This window comes from Mirounga leonina, unplaced genomic scaffold (genome assembly GCF_011800145.1).
Source record: "Mirounga leonina isolate KUSES-001 unplaced genomic scaffold, KU_Mleo_1.0 Mir_168, whole genome shotgun sequence".
NCBI lineage: Eukaryota > Metazoa > Chordata > Mammalia > Carnivora > Phocidae > Mirounga > Mirounga leonina.
In genome coordinates, this window is record NW_023270426.1 from 17525223 (window position 1) to 17540500 (window position 15278).

General features: G+C 46.8%; 2 protein-coding genes across 5 annotated transcripts; one reads left to right on the forward strand and one right to left on the reverse strand.

The window, feature by feature from the left end:
* Positions 1 to 3911: 3911 nt before the first annotated feature.
* On the reverse strand, positions 3912 to 8816 carry GDF9 (growth differentiation factor 9). 3 transcript variants are annotated; one of them, XM_035014116.1, is made up of 3 exons: positions 8324 to 8816; positions 6398 to 6593; positions 3912 to 5238 (listed from the first exon to the last, which is right to left on the reverse strand). In XM_035014116.1, exons 2-3 carry the CDS (start codon positions 6528 to 6530, stop codon positions 4274 to 4276), a joined length of 1098 nt encoding a protein of 365 aa, XP_034870007.1. In that variant the 5' UTR covers positions 6531 to 6593; positions 8324 to 8816; the 3' UTR covers positions 3912 to 4273. The 3 variants fall into 3 exon arrangements, with proteins under 3 accessions (XP_034870007.1, XP_034870006.1, XP_034870005.1); XM_035014115.1 differs by having other exon boundaries at positions 8040 to 8816; XM_035014114.1 differs by lacking the exon at positions 8324 to 8816 and having other exon boundaries at positions 6398 to 6794.
* A 115-nt stretch (positions 8817 to 8931) lies between these two features.
* Positions 8932 to 10420, forward strand: LOC118016628 (cytochrome b-c1 complex subunit 8). Of its 2 annotated transcripts, none has more exons than XM_035014117.1 (3): positions 8932 to 9021; positions 9191 to 9358; positions 10213 to 10420. In XM_035014117.1, exons 2-3 carry the CDS (start codon positions 9205 to 9207, stop codon positions 10305 to 10307), a joined length of 249 nt encoding a protein of 82 aa, XP_034870008.1. In that variant the 5' UTR covers positions 8932 to 9021; positions 9191 to 9204; the 3' UTR covers positions 10308 to 10420. The 2 variants fall into 2 exon arrangements, with proteins under 2 accessions (XP_034870008.1, XP_034870009.1); XM_035014118.1 differs by having other exon boundaries at positions 8958 to 9043.
* Positions 10421 to 15278: the final 4858 nt, after the last annotated feature.

The following is a 15278-nucleotide window of genomic DNA, read 5'->3' on the forward strand; positions in this document are numbered from 1 at the left end:
CATGAGAACAAGTACCATGTTTATCTTATTTACCACTATGACACCACTTAGAAGAGTATCTAACGTGTGGTATACACCCAATAGGTACTTATTGAATTAATAAAACTATAGTTTAAAGGGCTCAAAGTTTTAAGGGTAAGGGTGAAATGGCAGATGAAAAAATATTAAACCATTAAATAATATCAAAATATTAACTTCACAAAGTACCAGGATCTAGCAAAACTTTGACATTAGGATGAACATTTCCCTTGACCAAGTAGTTTTCAATGTAAAAAAAAAAAAAAAAAAACTCTTCTATCAATGACAATATCCTAATTGCGATAGTATGCCACAGTTTTGCAAGATAGTATCCTTGCAACAAGAAGATAAACATGATCTCTCTGGTATTTCTTACTATTGCATGTTAATCTACAATTACCTTAAAATAAAGTTTATTTTTAAAAATTCTAATCTACAGATACTATTCAGCCTGCTTCTGTAGTACCACCCCAAAATGTATTCTTCCAATGAATATTCTGTGGTGACAAAAGCTCTCTTGGAATTTAGAGAAATAAAGGAAGTCTCTGTTTCCGGTACATGATACATTTTTCCTGCAGCCGAGAACATCAGACTCCGTTCTTAACCACACACAGCACCTGGCCCATAGTCGGTGTTCAATAAATATTTATTCAGTGAGCTAATTATTTCTGAGAAAGCCAAAATGACCGAGGCACCGGCTGTGACCCTCTACCACTGCGTGTCACAGCATTCCAACAGGGAGAGACACCAACTCTAAACTGTTCACACAGCCCTTCGTCTTAAACAATAAAATGCCCAATATGCAGTTGACCCTTAACCACATATATTACGCAGTTGTTCCCTAGAAATTGCCTTACACACTGAAGTAGGACAAAGAAATACTATCAGACCACTTAAAAAATCCTATTCTTTAATTACTGAACTAGCCTTGGTCTAACCTATTAGGGCCCTTTCCAAACATTAACTAGTAAATTTGTGCTTTGGGAAGGACAACTGCATCAGTAAGTAATTGTACACACGAAGAGTACCTACTTATCAATTTTGGTCAAGGATGAAGTATCTCGGGGCACCTGGGTGGCTCAGTCGTTAAGCGTCTGCCTTTGGCTCAGGTCATGATCTCAGGGTCCTGGGATCGACCCCGCACCGGGCTCCCTGCTCCTCGGGAAGCCTGCTTCTCCCTCTTCCACTCCCTCTGCTTGTGTTCCCTCTCCGTGTCTCTGTCAAATAAATAAAATCTTAAAAAAAAAAAAAAAAAAAAGGGATGAAGTGTCTGAATCTCCTGGTTGTGTTGATTTTTTCCTTGTATTTCTATTTAGAGAACAGTTAATGGATAAAACAGAATGCTTTTCTATTTTATCAATCCCTTCAGCCAATGAGATATTAAGAAATGTTTTGGGGACTAATATCCTCTAACAGAATAAGTATTTTAATTTCACTTATCATTTTATAACTTACAATCCTAAAGTTACAAATTAAAATTGGTTACTTAAAATTTTGATATCAAGTTCTGAGCATTTTTCTTTTATCAATATGTAACCATGAACACTTCCTCCTTTACCCCACATTTCCCCACAGACCGTCTAAACTGAGCTCTAAACCAAGTCCAGTGGCTTCTGCCCTTGAACCTGGTTAGTTCAATACACCAAGTATTCAATTTAACACAGGAGTTGATTTAAACAGATAATGAGCAGGAAACTCACAGCTGAAGGTAAAACCAGCTCTTGACATGCCCCATTGTTCCTTAGCATACTAAAGCACCCATCCCATTAGGTGACCTCCTATCTCATCTGAACTAAATACCAAAGCTGAATGCATCTCTTTAAGGCACATGTAGCCTCATCCTTGAATTTCCAGATTTCAATCACCGTTGTCCTTTCTCATTTCTTTTCTGAAGTGGCAGCTTTTCTAAGAGTAACCAAAGAAAAACAGGTTTCATTTGGAGGAGGCAGTTGGGAGACTAGTATATCCTCCTCTGTCGTGCAGAAGAGTCTTTGAAGCTTCAATTTAGAAGATTTATCATCCTTAATATTAACACTGTCCTATGAATGAAGAAACTAGATTAACAAGTAAAGCTTAAAAAACCCAAAATAACAGGGAAGCCAAACTTACAGTTCTTCATGCTATCACTACACAATTGTAGGATCTAAATACTATACACAAGTCAACTTTAGAAGTTACCTGTAAAGGGCGCCTGGGTGGCTCAGTCGGTTAAGCGACTGCCTTCGGCTCAGGTCATGATCCTGGAGTCCCAGGATGGAGTCCTGGGATCGAGTCCCACTTTGGGCTCCCTGCTCAGCAGGGAGTCTGCTTCTCCCTCTGACCCTCCTCCCTCTCATGCTCTCTATCTCATTCTCTCTCTCAAATAAATAAAATCTTAAAAAAAGAATTCTATTCTCAGTCACATCAAGAATAAAATACTTAGAATTTAACAATAAAATTGCAAAACTTATACTCGAAAAGTGCAGAACATTGGGCGCCTGGGTGGCTCAGATGGTTAAGTGTCTGCCTTCGGCTCAGGTCATGATCCCAGGGTCCTGGGATCGAGTCCCGCATCGGGCTCCCTGCTCCTTGGGAGCCTGCTTCTCCCTCTGCCTCTCTCTCTCTCTGTCTCTCATGAATAAATAAATAAAATCTTTAAAAAAAAAAAAAAAGAAAGAAAAGTACAGAACATTATTGGGAGCAATGAAAGAAGACCTCAATCTAAGGAAAAACTTCCCATGCTCATGGATTACAAGATTTAACATTGCTAAAAGGCCAATACTCCCCAAACTGATCTACAGATTCAAAACAATCCCAATCAAAATCCCAGCTGGCTTCCTTAGACACTAAGCACTAACCACTAAGAAAAGATGATTTACAAAAATGAGGAGGGGCGCCTGGGTAGCTCAGTCGTTAAGTGTCTGCCTTCTGCTCAGGTCATGATCCCAGGGTCTTGGGATCTATCCCCGCATCTCTCTCTCCCTCTCCCTGGCACTCCCCCTGCTTGTGCTCTCTCTCTGTCAAATAAATAAGTAAAATCTTTAAAAGAAAAAAAAAAAAAAGAATGAGGAGTACGGGGTGCCTGGCTGGCTCATTTCGAAGAGCAAGAGACTCTACATCTCACAGTTCTGAGTTCAAGCCCCATCTTGGGTGGAGTTTACTCAAGTAAATAAAACTAAGAAAAAAAAAATGAAAAGTACATCTCACATTTAGGAGTTACTTTGATTTGTAGATTAGGGTGTTAGAAACGTTGAAACAGGCATCCCTACATTAGTCCTAACCCTGTACCTCTAGGGCTCTCCCAAGGTAGCATTTATTGAAAACTCACATATAAGCCCTGCTACCCAAACCAGGCCTGTTCTGTAATGTAACCTAATCACTGCCAGGTTCGTTTGATGGCAACACTCCCAAATCCACCTGGAAAAAATTTGTGGGGGTGGAGTGATGGGAGCTGAGGGAAATCTGCAAAAACAAACAAAAATGAAAAGAGGAAAAAATGTTTCCTGACTTCCTTCCATAGGGTCAGAGGTTTTAAATACATAGAGGAGAAAATATTCTAAAAATCTTGAACATCGCATTTTCTTGTAAAAATCTGCAAGGCAATTTCCGTTAGATAAATGGGACAAATGTTATACTGTTTGATGTGAGTCACCCTATTTATCCATGCCACCCGAAGAGCTGAATTAGCATATGGTGCACCCATCACACTAATACCACAGGTTACGTGCTTCCAGTCCCAGTAAATGTCCTTCACCAGGCTTTAGGTAGAAAAGCTCGCTTCTCTTAACTAAAAAGTTAAGCCAAGACTAGCTTATAGATTATAATACTTCTCTCTCCCCAAAGACCATTTAAGAGCAATCCTTTAAAAAAAAAAAAAAGCACACACATGGTAAATTTATGCCACTAGAGGGATTTATTCTTCCATTAAATAAAACTATAGCACTCTGAACTGTATTCAGAGCTTCAATTCCATCCAAGATTTATGTTAAGATTTTTTTCTTACATGAAAAACCAGACTCCCAATGAAAAGAAAAATAAAATCGCTCAGGGAAAAAAGTTTGAAGCCCTCCAAATGAATTTCATTTACATTTGAAGATAAAGGCAGATGTTACCACTTTACACTGATGGATGTCACAGAATCTACACAGGCACCTCCGTACACAACACATAGCCCATTATAGCCATTCGACACCGAGCTCTCCCTTGAAGGCACAGAGAGGCACACGGTATTTCCCTTGCTGAAGAGGCTCAAGGTTTTAGTTTAGAGAACCCGACATTAACGACAGGTGCACTTAGTGGCTATCATGTCTTCATATTCTTTGTAAGCAATTGAGCCATCTGGCTCGATGGTCAAAACACTGAGAGGGCTGTATTTAGCAGGCACACACGATGGTCTTGGCACCGAGGAGTCGAGCTTCTCGTGGATGATGTTCTGCACCATGGTGTGAACTGGCGAGCCATACCGATGTCCAACTGCCCTTGGACAGTCCCCTTTACAGTATCGAGGGTTGTATCTGGGCGGGGCCACGATCCAGTTGTCCCACTTCAGCTGGCTGAAGCTCAGCCTGAAGTCATGGAGTTCACACTCATGTTGGGGAAAAAGAAACTGTTTGAAGTATTCACTCAGATTCAAAGAAGCTGGAGCCCGAGGCTTGTTCAATGGCAAGCTGATGGTTTCCTGACCTCTCCGGTGACGAGGAGATCTTACACCCTCAGCCGACCCTTCTCCCTGGGGGCAGACGGACAGACCCCTGTTCTGGTCGGCACTCCGTGAAGGTCTCCGTTTATAGCGAAGGGAACACCACCCATGATAAGCCTGAGCGCTTGTGTCATTCAGATATAAAAGCAGTGAGGGGGGCACCTGGAGGGTCACGTTAAATGGCCTGTCCTGAGCTGAAGGATCCTGCCCCTGGTCTCTCGTGCAGGTAAAATTTACAGACATGTGAATACTTTTCTTGTTGGAGGCCACCAGAGGCTGAAGAAGAGTGGTCACATCAACTTCAAACCATGTGTATTTCTTTTTCAATTCAAACTCTAAGTTAAAGGTAAATGAGGACAGAGCTCTATGGGGGATCCTGCTAGAAGACTCGGGCTCTTTGATCACCAGGTTGCACACACATTTAACAGCAGAGGGAAAAGAAATGGAGTTGCTGAAAGTGTATAGCAAGACTGACTTCAATAAGTTTTCAACGGCAGTAACACGATCCAGGTTAAACAGCAGGTCCACTGATGGAACGGATCCTGAGAAGAAAAACAACCCACCAATAGTGCTTTAATACAAAAACATAATAGCAAGTCAAATCAAGGCATTTATCCTTCATAATGCATTTTCTCCCTTCTCTTTCCCCACTTCCTCCAGCCTTAAAAAGGGTGGGGGGTGGTTTTAGAGAAAATACTGGGAATAGGTACCATAATTAACTGCCAGTGAGTACAACTATTTTATCACCAGAAATTCTGAACAGCTTTGGTAGTGAATAAAAACAACGGAGAATCATTACATTTCCCAACCTCCAGTTTCCCGATCTCAGTAAAGGACTCCAAACATAGAAGAAGCTAGTAAATACTATTTTTCCTCTTGGATAGTCTCTGGAGAGATAACTGTAATAAATACGCTTACCAGCCTTGTTAAAAACACTTTCTAAGCCCTAATGAACAGTCAATAAAGATCTTAATGGTCTAATTTGGAACACTTGAGATTGATGACAAATGGAAGCTTTAAAACCAATCTCATAAAATAAGACCTCAAGGAAGAAGGAAAGGTTTTAAACAGCCACAGCTGACCCGTTGGGTTAGAATGGTTTTGGTCGTGAGCTAGTGAACCTAGGTTGTTTGTTTTTTTTTTTTTTTAAAGCACTGCTCCTTTCTCTCACACACATAGGACTCCAAGGTGCTGGGTCAGATTGATGACTAACACTTTGTTGTTGGGAGGACCTACTGTTCCAAATGCTGTCTTCAGTCGGCCTCTCACAGAAAGCAACAAACAAGGGAAAAACATCCTATTTAACACAATACACCAGTAGCTAGGAGGCGTTTTAGACACATTTCCAGGTCAGCACGAATAGAATGGGAATAATAAGCAAACAGAGGTCAAAATACCAGGTTTCCAGTCTTGATTTTGTGACTTTGGACAAGATGCTGACCTCCAGCAACACTCTGCTCAGTCTTTAGAGCCATTAAGTCTCTTGTAGCTCTGAACTTTACCCTATGAGCCCACGTTAATCCATGAGTGCATTAGAAAGAAACAGTAAGGTCAAGTACCAGATTTGTTTCAATGTGGATACGGAGTATCATGCAAAATAAAGAGTAATTCAAAGAGCAAGGCCCAGCTCCATTCTGTAACTGAAACACAGACAGGTCTATCAGCTTCCCACCACCCATTAACCAATCTGCTCCTACACACCTGTTGCCTGGTCCCCAGGAGCCTGCTTGTGCTGGGCACAGGATGTGAAGAGCCGAACAGTGTTGTAGAGAGGACTTCTGTTGGATTTAGGGATCCCCTCCTTGGTAGCATATGCCTTATAGAGCCTCTTCATGTAGCTCAAAGCTCTGGAGTCTGGCTGCAGCCTAGGAGTGCCACCTTGCCCATCATACAGAACCTTGAAAAGAGGAGAAAGGAAGCCAGATCTGTCTCTTCCATCTAGAGGCCGCAACAAAGACCAAGGCTCAGCCTCAGATTCCAATTCAGCACCAGCTGCAATTTGAGGTTCTCCTCTAGAAGCCTGAGAACCAAGGCTAATAGGGAAACACAGCCAGGAAAAGCAGAAAAACCAAAGGAAGAAGTTGCTAAGAAGCGCCATGACCTGAAAGAACTAGCAAGGGATACATTTCCCCCTACCAGTCTTCTTGCTAAAAGCCAGGAAGAGCCTGGGTCAATCTCTTAAATAACTTTTAGGTGTGTGGGTAGGCTAGGGTCACTTCTGTAATCAGACCTCAAGGATGCCTAGCTGAAGATAATTTTTATCAGCTGTGCATCAAACCACTGATAACGTCCTATTTATCCAATTTGTCCTCATTAGATACAGATGCATCTGGTTATTTAGCTTTCCTCTCCCCCTTTTTCCCCTCTCCCTTTTGAAGAGGCATTTATTTAAAACCTCTTAGGTTATTGTTAGGCCAATGGACTAGTTATGCAAGCTGAAAGGCCAAGAGAATTGAGAAATGATCTTAAAACCACCCATTTTTTTGAGATTAGGATTCTTAAAACGTTCCTTAGGTGCTTGCTGAAACTTCCAAAGCAAGTGGGAAAGCTACTCATGATGATAAGATCTGTTGATATGCAGTGTATTGGATTCACTCTTCCTCTCCATCCTCATCACCGCTCCCACTTCCAGGTGCTTAGAATAATTACTTACTGCATGTTGATTTGGGAGTGAGAAAAAGTCACAATTGGCTTTGAAATTCCAGAGAGCAGAGAACTGTTCGGTTGCCCAGTTCTCAGGGAGCTTCCTATGGAATATGTACTTGGAATACTGAAATATGCTTTAAAAAGGACATCACCTTTAACCTTGACTCATTTTTATTTATTTTTAAAGATTTTATTTATTTATTTGACAGAGACACAGCGAGAGAGGGAACACAAGCAGGGCGACTGGGAGAGGGAGAAGCAGGCTTCCCGCAGAGCAGGGAGCCTGATGCGGGGCTCAATCCCAGGACCCTGGGATTCTGACCCGACCTGAAGGCAGACGCCTAACGACTGACCCACCCAGGCGCCCTTACTCATTTTTAAATATAATATCTTGATCCTTTAGTCTGCACATTCATCTATATATATTTTGGTTGAAAGGTTTGGAGATGTTTGCAGGGTTTTTTTTTTTTAATTTTAATTTTTAATTTAATTTGCTAGGGTGTTTTTGTTCTTGGTATAAGGACTTAAGTTCTTGGAGCTGAGACAAGGCTAGAGATGATGTTTTAGGAAAACGAGACAAAGGTGCGCCATGAAAGCCTGAAATGAGGGCATCTCCAGTGCACCCGCGAACAGACCATGCTGGAAGGAAGTCAACCCCCACTCATGGTACGAGATTCAAAAGCAGTCGGTGCAGTACCTAGCTTGATGAAACCGAGGTATGCTTGCAAATTTCAAGTTCATTGCCTGCCAAGACTCCCTGGCCCCTGGCTAGGAGGCAGGGTTCCATAGAACACACGCCAACCGTTGAACGACAGCTCACTCCGACATCACACATGGCCGGCAATTCCACGAACAGAACATTTACAGGCGCTCTGCTTCGGGCAGAAAGGCCAGGCCCGCAGCAGCCTTCCGCAGAAAGTGCTTTCGGAAACGCCGAGAACGCCCGCGGGGCAGTGGGGAAGCGAGGGCGGCGGGACCTACCCGGCTGCGCAGCGCGCCCCGGCCAGGCCTGGGGGGCAGGTGGCGGCAAGCCCGCGGCTGCGGAGGTGGCCCCGTCCCTCCTACCGCCACCCCCGGCCGGCTAGCAACTCTTTGCCCATTCCCTGGGGACTCCTCCTGGGGCGCAACTTGAGGAAACGTTTTTATTCTCCCCGGGGACAGTCTAAGCCCCGGCCGTGGACTCTCGGACCGCGGCGGCCGAGAGAAGCCCCAGACGCACGTCCCTGATCCTGGTACCGGGGTCGCTGATGTTCTGAAAAGAACCGACCCCTTCAGCGCCCGGACCGGAGCGTCGAAGGCCGCATGCGGCGGCCCCTCCTCCGGCCTCTGGGCGCCCTCCACAGGCCCTCGACGCCGGCTGGCCCTTCCCTACACCTCTCTGCACCCCTCGGCGCCGGCCGCTCCCCGCGGTGACAGGAGGCTGAGGGGTGGCGTGGAGGCCTCGCGGGGCGCCCCCCGGCCGCAAAGCCCGTTACGGCGGGGAGTCCCGCGCTTGGCCCCGCCCCTCCCTCCCCCGGCCAGGCCACTTCCCCGCAGAAGGGGGAGCAACGGCGCCTCCCCCTGGAGGCGGCCGGAAATGGTATTCCCCGGAAGTGACTTCACGGCCTCCCGGACCGGCGTCCAAACCCAGCGGAAGTGACGGGCGGAGACCGTTGGTTCCCGCGACTGTGGAGGGCGAGGTGGGCCCCGCGCGGGAGTGAGGTCCGGTCGCGCGGTCGTGGGGGTCCCTGGGAGGGTGGGGGCGCCGCCTGGGCCGGGAAGGATGAGGAGCTCCGGGGAGGGCGTCTCGGGTCGGGGGCGGCGCGTCCCGGGACTGAGGCAAGCGCCCGTCCACCCTCGGTCTTGCAGGCGCCGCCGCCACCATGGGCCGCGAGTTTGGGAATCTGACCCGGATGCGGCATGTGATCACCTACAGCTTGTCGCCCTTCGAGCAGCGCGCCTTCCCGCACTACTTCAGCAAGGGCATCCCCAACGTGCTGCGCCGCGCGCGGGCGTGCGTGCTTCGCGTCGTGCCCCGTGAGTGCCTTGGCCCGGTGGGGGGCGGGACTCCGTCAGACGCCGAGTGACCGCGGGCCCCTCGGGGAGCTCCCTCTGCTTGCCACTCACACGGTTTCTCATGCTTCAGTGTTCGTGAAAGCCCTTGCGCTAGTGTATCTTCCCCATCTTACAGGGGAGCAAACTGAGTCACAAACGACCGGCCCAAGGTCACTTGCGTGATTCCAGCGTCTCCCTCCGAGGTCATCTTTACCCACTTCGTAGCGATGAGCTGTTACGTGTGAGATATGCCCCAGATAGTGATGATAGCAGGACGGCATTGTGACTTGGCAAAAAAACAAACAAAAAACCCCCACAGAAGTGTGCACTGGCGTGTTAAATGGTGAAGTATATGGTACTGAATTATGTCTCACTTATCTCTAACATTTAAAAAAATGTGCAACTGGGTGGCTCAGTTGGTTAAGCGACTGCCTTCGGCTCAGGTCATGATCCTGGAGTCCCGGGATCGAGTCCCGCATCGGGCTCCCTGCTCGGCGGGGAGTCTGCTTCTCCCTCTGACCCTCCTCCCTCTCATGTGCTCGCTCTCTCAAATAAATAAATAAAATCTTAAAAAAAATAAAATAAATAAAAATAAAAAAATGTGCAACTGGGGAGAGAGAGGGAAGGTTTGGTGACAGATTTTCCTGGGATGGCCCTTTCTTTTGGTCACCTGCAAAATGGGTGTATGATGTAACCTTCCTTGATCGTCTGGTTTAAAAGTGGCTTCTTGGAAACTAGAGACAGTAGGGCAGAGCCTGCAGTGAGTCAGAAAAGAAGCCTGGGACCCTGGGGTCTTCCGTGGGCTCGATGCTTACTCTCACTTTTGATTTTTAAAGCGTTTGTAGGATTTTACCTTGTCTACACATGGGGGACCCAGGAATTTGAGAAATCCAAGAGGAAGAATCCAGCTGCCTATGAAAATGACAAATGAGCCATTCATCTGGATAGTGGTTCCCAGTGTCTGAAGGATCCTTCTCTGGGAGAGGAGTCTACACTGTAGTGTCTTGAAGACTTGAAGACGTAATAAACTTCTTATGGATTGCACTGTTGTGATTTTGCATTTTTGTGAGCAAGTCCTTGGTGTGACTGCTGATACTCAAGTTCATGAACTCCCCTTCCTAGCATGAGTCCTGAACAGTTTGGCTAGTCTGCGAGTTTGGTGAAGGATCTGGGCTCAGTACTTGTTCTCTAACCTACAAGAAATTAGCGGCAGTTACTCCTGCAGCTGATGAGTGGTGGGTGGCATGAACTGTGGGCTTGGTTCCTCCCATAATAATAAGATCTGGTAACTATATTATAATTACTGTGTGTCAGGTATTTAGCCCTTTACACAAATAAGTACTTGTAAACTGCAGAACTACCTTTGAATTAAGTAGTAGTATTGCATTCATTTTGCAGATGAGGACCCAGGAGCACAGTGAAAGTAATTTGACCAAAATGACAGAGCTAATGAATGGTGGAGTCTGGCACTAAAGTTTTTGCTCCTAAAGCTTTCCTAGACTGCCTTTCCCCGCTAAGACAGGCCTTCCTTAGCCTGAGGGGAAGGAAGTCAGCTATATAAGGAGGGGGTGAGGTCACCCCTTGGCCTCTAGAGCTAAACTGCCTGTGTCTACCAGGTTGCCAGTGGTGGGCTTTAATCACATATGGCCCATGATGCTTAAAATATTTACTCTCTGGCCCTTTATTGAAAAGTTTACCCGTTTTAGAGCCTTTGAATTATCTTTTTTAGTAGAAAGGTGCCCTTTTTCCCTCACCAGGAGATGGTACAGGTAGGTGTTGGTAGTGTTATGCTTCTGGTTCCCTGCTCCATTTCCAGAAACTTCACTTTTTTTTTTTTAAAGATTTTATTTCTTTGAGAGAGAGAGAGAGAAAACACATGAGAGGGGGGAGGGTCAGAGGGAGAAGCAGACTCCCCACCGAGCAAAGAGCCCGATGCGGGACTCGATCCCGGGACTCCAGGATCATGACCTGAGCCGAAGGCAGTCGCTTAACCAACTGAGCCACCCAGGCGCTCAGAAACTTCCTCACTTCTAAGGACACTTGGTGCTTGTCTAGAGCAGCAACTTTCACACTGTGGTTCAGTTTCTGGTTGTATTTTTTTTTTTCTTATTCTAATGATTATTCTTGTCTGTTAGGAACTGAAGTTAAAATACTTCAAAACAAACAAAAAAATGGTAATATAAATTGTATTGATTGGGAGGCAGGATAAAGAACCTCTGAGTCTGGTGAACTTAGGCCCCATACTCTTTAACCTGTGCTGCTTCGCTGTATGATACAAGGAAGAAACCTGCGTTCCTGAGCTTTGACCGTTTTGTCGGTAAGATGACGTGTTAATACAAAACCACAGGGTTGTGGGAATGGTGAAATGAGTGATCTGTAGGAGTCTGGCAAGCTTAAAGGACACCTGTACGATGGAAACTCCTGCCTCACCCAACGTGGTGGAGCCCAGTTTTCCTGGGCTCTTTGTCTGTATTTGTTCCGAGGGTTTGCTGCATGTTTGGGGCATAGACTGTTGAGAATTTGATGAAGCTGTGGACCTGAAGATGGGAATGCACCACCCATCCTTCACGCCACATAGTTTTTCCTTTTTTTAAGATTTTATTTGAGAGCTTGAGGGGGTGGGGAGGGTCAGAGGAAGAAGCAGACTCCCCGCTGAGCAGGGAGCCCCGATGGGCTCGATCCTGGGACTCCAGGATCGTGACCTGAGCCGAAGGCACATGCTTAATTGACTGCATAGTTTCAACAGGTTCGGGCACCAGGGCAGAACCACTGTCTTGACAGGCCATTCATCGGTCTCTCCCTCTGACTAGCCCCGAGCTTCGGGGAGATGGCTACCCTCTCCCATCTTCTTGGCTTCATTTTACCCCAAGACTTTATTTCTTCCTGGTTCCTTGACTTCCTTGGAGATAACAGCTCAAAAGCAAATGTACCCTTTCTCAGCTCCGACCAGGCACCGCGTCTGGTCTGCATCCTTTTCATCCCAGGAGTGCTCTGAGAAGACCCCGCTGTAAGCAAGCCCCTTTACCTGCTGAGCTTCTGCCTTTGAAGAAATTACGAAAGTCTGCCGTCAGGCTGTCTCGCACCAAAGGGCTGACTTCTAAGCTGGGGGCATGGAGCCCTGTGTAGCAAGGTGCTGAGGTAGGTGGGGGGCTGGAACGTGGTGAGCTGTCTAGCTCTGCAGTGCTCCTGTAAGTGATAGGGGATCTGGGATGATTTTAGGGACCATTCTATCTGCCGAAGTCCACAAAGAAAAACTGGGGTGAAGTCTCTCAAGGAAGAAAGGGACCACTGCTGCGGGCCCCACTGCCTGTGACCATCCACGTGGAGCCTCCAGCCCTGGGTGTGGCGCCTTCATCTGCTTCCAGGGCACAGCCACTTACTCACTTGGCCCTTCTCCTCAGCAGGGCCCTGCCCCGACCAGGGCTTTGATCTCTGCGCTGTACAGTGTGGCAAAGTGAACTCCGGTTTGCCAACCAAGTCCCGGAGACGCAGGCCCATCTGGTGCCAGGTACAGCCAGCAGAAAAGCAAATACACTTTGACCCTTGAAGTTCTACCTGGAAGTTTTTCCATTTCAGAGTCTTTCATTTTTTATTAGGCACATCCTGCTCAGGGACAGCAAAAAAGTCTCCAGTTACTTCCAGGCCTTCATGGTCTCCTCTCCCCCTGGAATGTGTTTCCAACTGCTCGTGTGGCTACACCCTCTTTCTCCCGTTGCATCCTGTGCCCGTAGCTCAGCGGCAGAAAGTCCCTGGGACTTGTTGTAGTAGAGTTACCAAGCTAGAAGCTCTCAAACAAGCTTCTCATTTTCTTCCTTAAATTAATCATTTGAACCCCCAAATGTCAGCGGCTGAGAGGCCTCAGATCTACTCCCATCTCATTGGGAGAACAAGAGACTAAAGCTCCAAGGGAAGGGGCCGGGCTGTGGTCAGCTACCCTAGACCCCCTGCTCCTGCCTCCCGGCCAGGCATTCTCTTTATGGCGGAAATGAGTAAAGGCTGCTCAGACCTTTCTGCTGGAGGAAGGCATTGTAGTTGTGTGTTTACTCATTCAGCAAAATACTTGGCTGTAGAGAACTCACAAATTTTTTACATTTATTAATTTCAGGAATAGGATTTCACAACTATTCGAGGGCCGTGGGATGGCTGTGGACGACTGTTGCCCCCCTCAGCTGATGCTGTCTGCATGCCACTTCGCTTTTAAAACTTGGACTTTTAGGCATCTGGGTGGCTCAGTTGGTTAAGCGACTGCCTTCGGCTCAGGTCATGATCCTGGAGTCCCGGGATCGAGTCCCACATCGGGCTCCCTGCTCAGCAGGGGGTCTGCTCCCTCTGACCCTCCTCCCTCTCATGCTGTCTCTCATTCTCTCGCAAATAAATAAAATCTTAAAAAAAAAAAACTTTGACTTTTGCTCCATGGTTGATTTAAAACAATGACGAAGGTAACATAGACGTATGTTGAAATACTTTTCCTGAGATGCCTGGGTGGGTGGCTCAGTTGGTTAAGTATCTGCCTTCGGCTCAGGTCATGATACCACGGTCCTGGGATCGAGCCCCACATCGGGCTCCCTGCTCGGCGGAGAGCCTGCTTCTCCCTCTGCCTCTAACAACAGCAACAACGACGAAAGAAATATTTTTCCTAACAGTGGTTCCTTCCATGGGCAGTAACTAACAGGTTTTTCCTTCTGGGAGGAGGGTGGCACACAAGATAGAGGCTCAAACCCCAAAGGCTTCTGCAGTGTTGTCCCATTCATGATGACGATGGTACATTTTCCCCTAGGCACACTGGAGCCTCAGGCCCTGTCCTTGGCTAGGGTACTGGCTATATATTAAATTAACACAAAAGGCTAATTTGATTTTGCTTGGGGCACAGGAAGGCAGATATGGAGGATTAGGAGAAAGTACCCATGTTTGGAACTAGAAGTTTCCAAATCCCATTTGGCATATCCCTCTCTTAAGAGCAGGCTGGCACTGAGGCCACACCAGACCCAACTGTCTCTAGGACATCACGTTGTTCAGTCTCTAGCTTATCTAATCGGGTTTGTGTTCTTACCCAATGTTCACTAGGTCATCACATAGTTTCTTCCCCACCCCACAAAGGTTCCTAGTTAAGCCCCTACGTGGGGGTGATTCAACATCCCAGCTCAGGGGTAAAGGGAAGGAGCAGCTGACTAGTCTGCTTCTCCGTGTTCCTAACATGCAAGCAGCCGTGTCTCTCTCTGGGCTCGGCTCCATGGTCCTTAATGGCCCAGAACCAAGACAGATCTGTGGAGTCACACCCCCCTCTCCCCCTGTCCCAGTTCCTAGGCCCACCTCACCACCGTCTTCTCCCCTGACGAGAGGACTGGCAACCGTCCTGTTCCACCTTCAGCTGTGCCTCATCTCCTCTGCTTTACCTTGCGGAACAGACAGGTTCAAACCAAATATCCGACCTCCGACGATGGCAAGGGCCTTGGGAAGAGGTATCAGCCACGTTTTTACGGAGACACCAGTCAGAGAAATAATCTTGTTACCTTTGTCTTGTTGGCTCACCCTTCCCAGTCATAGGAAGATCTGAAGTCCTATAAATCTTACTCAAAAGTTACACCTTTCCCCCAAATCATTTAATGAGTAGCCACAACACCTCACGACTTAGGTACATGCCCTTTCTTGTTCTGGCAATTTGCAGCAGTTCTGCTTAAGTTGATGGATGTTTTGGGCTTTAGTGATATCTCAGCCCTAGGCCTGCTCCCCTGAGGCTGCTGGAAGGCTCTGCCCCGCAGAGGGACCCAGTCAACTACCGCGAGGAAAGCCCAGAATTCAGGGATTGCAGTGTGATTTGTCACCATCGTCAAGCAATCCCACTGATTTAGGAGCCCCTGCTAACTCCTCATTCACAGTTTTTAAAAACAAAACAAAAAAACCT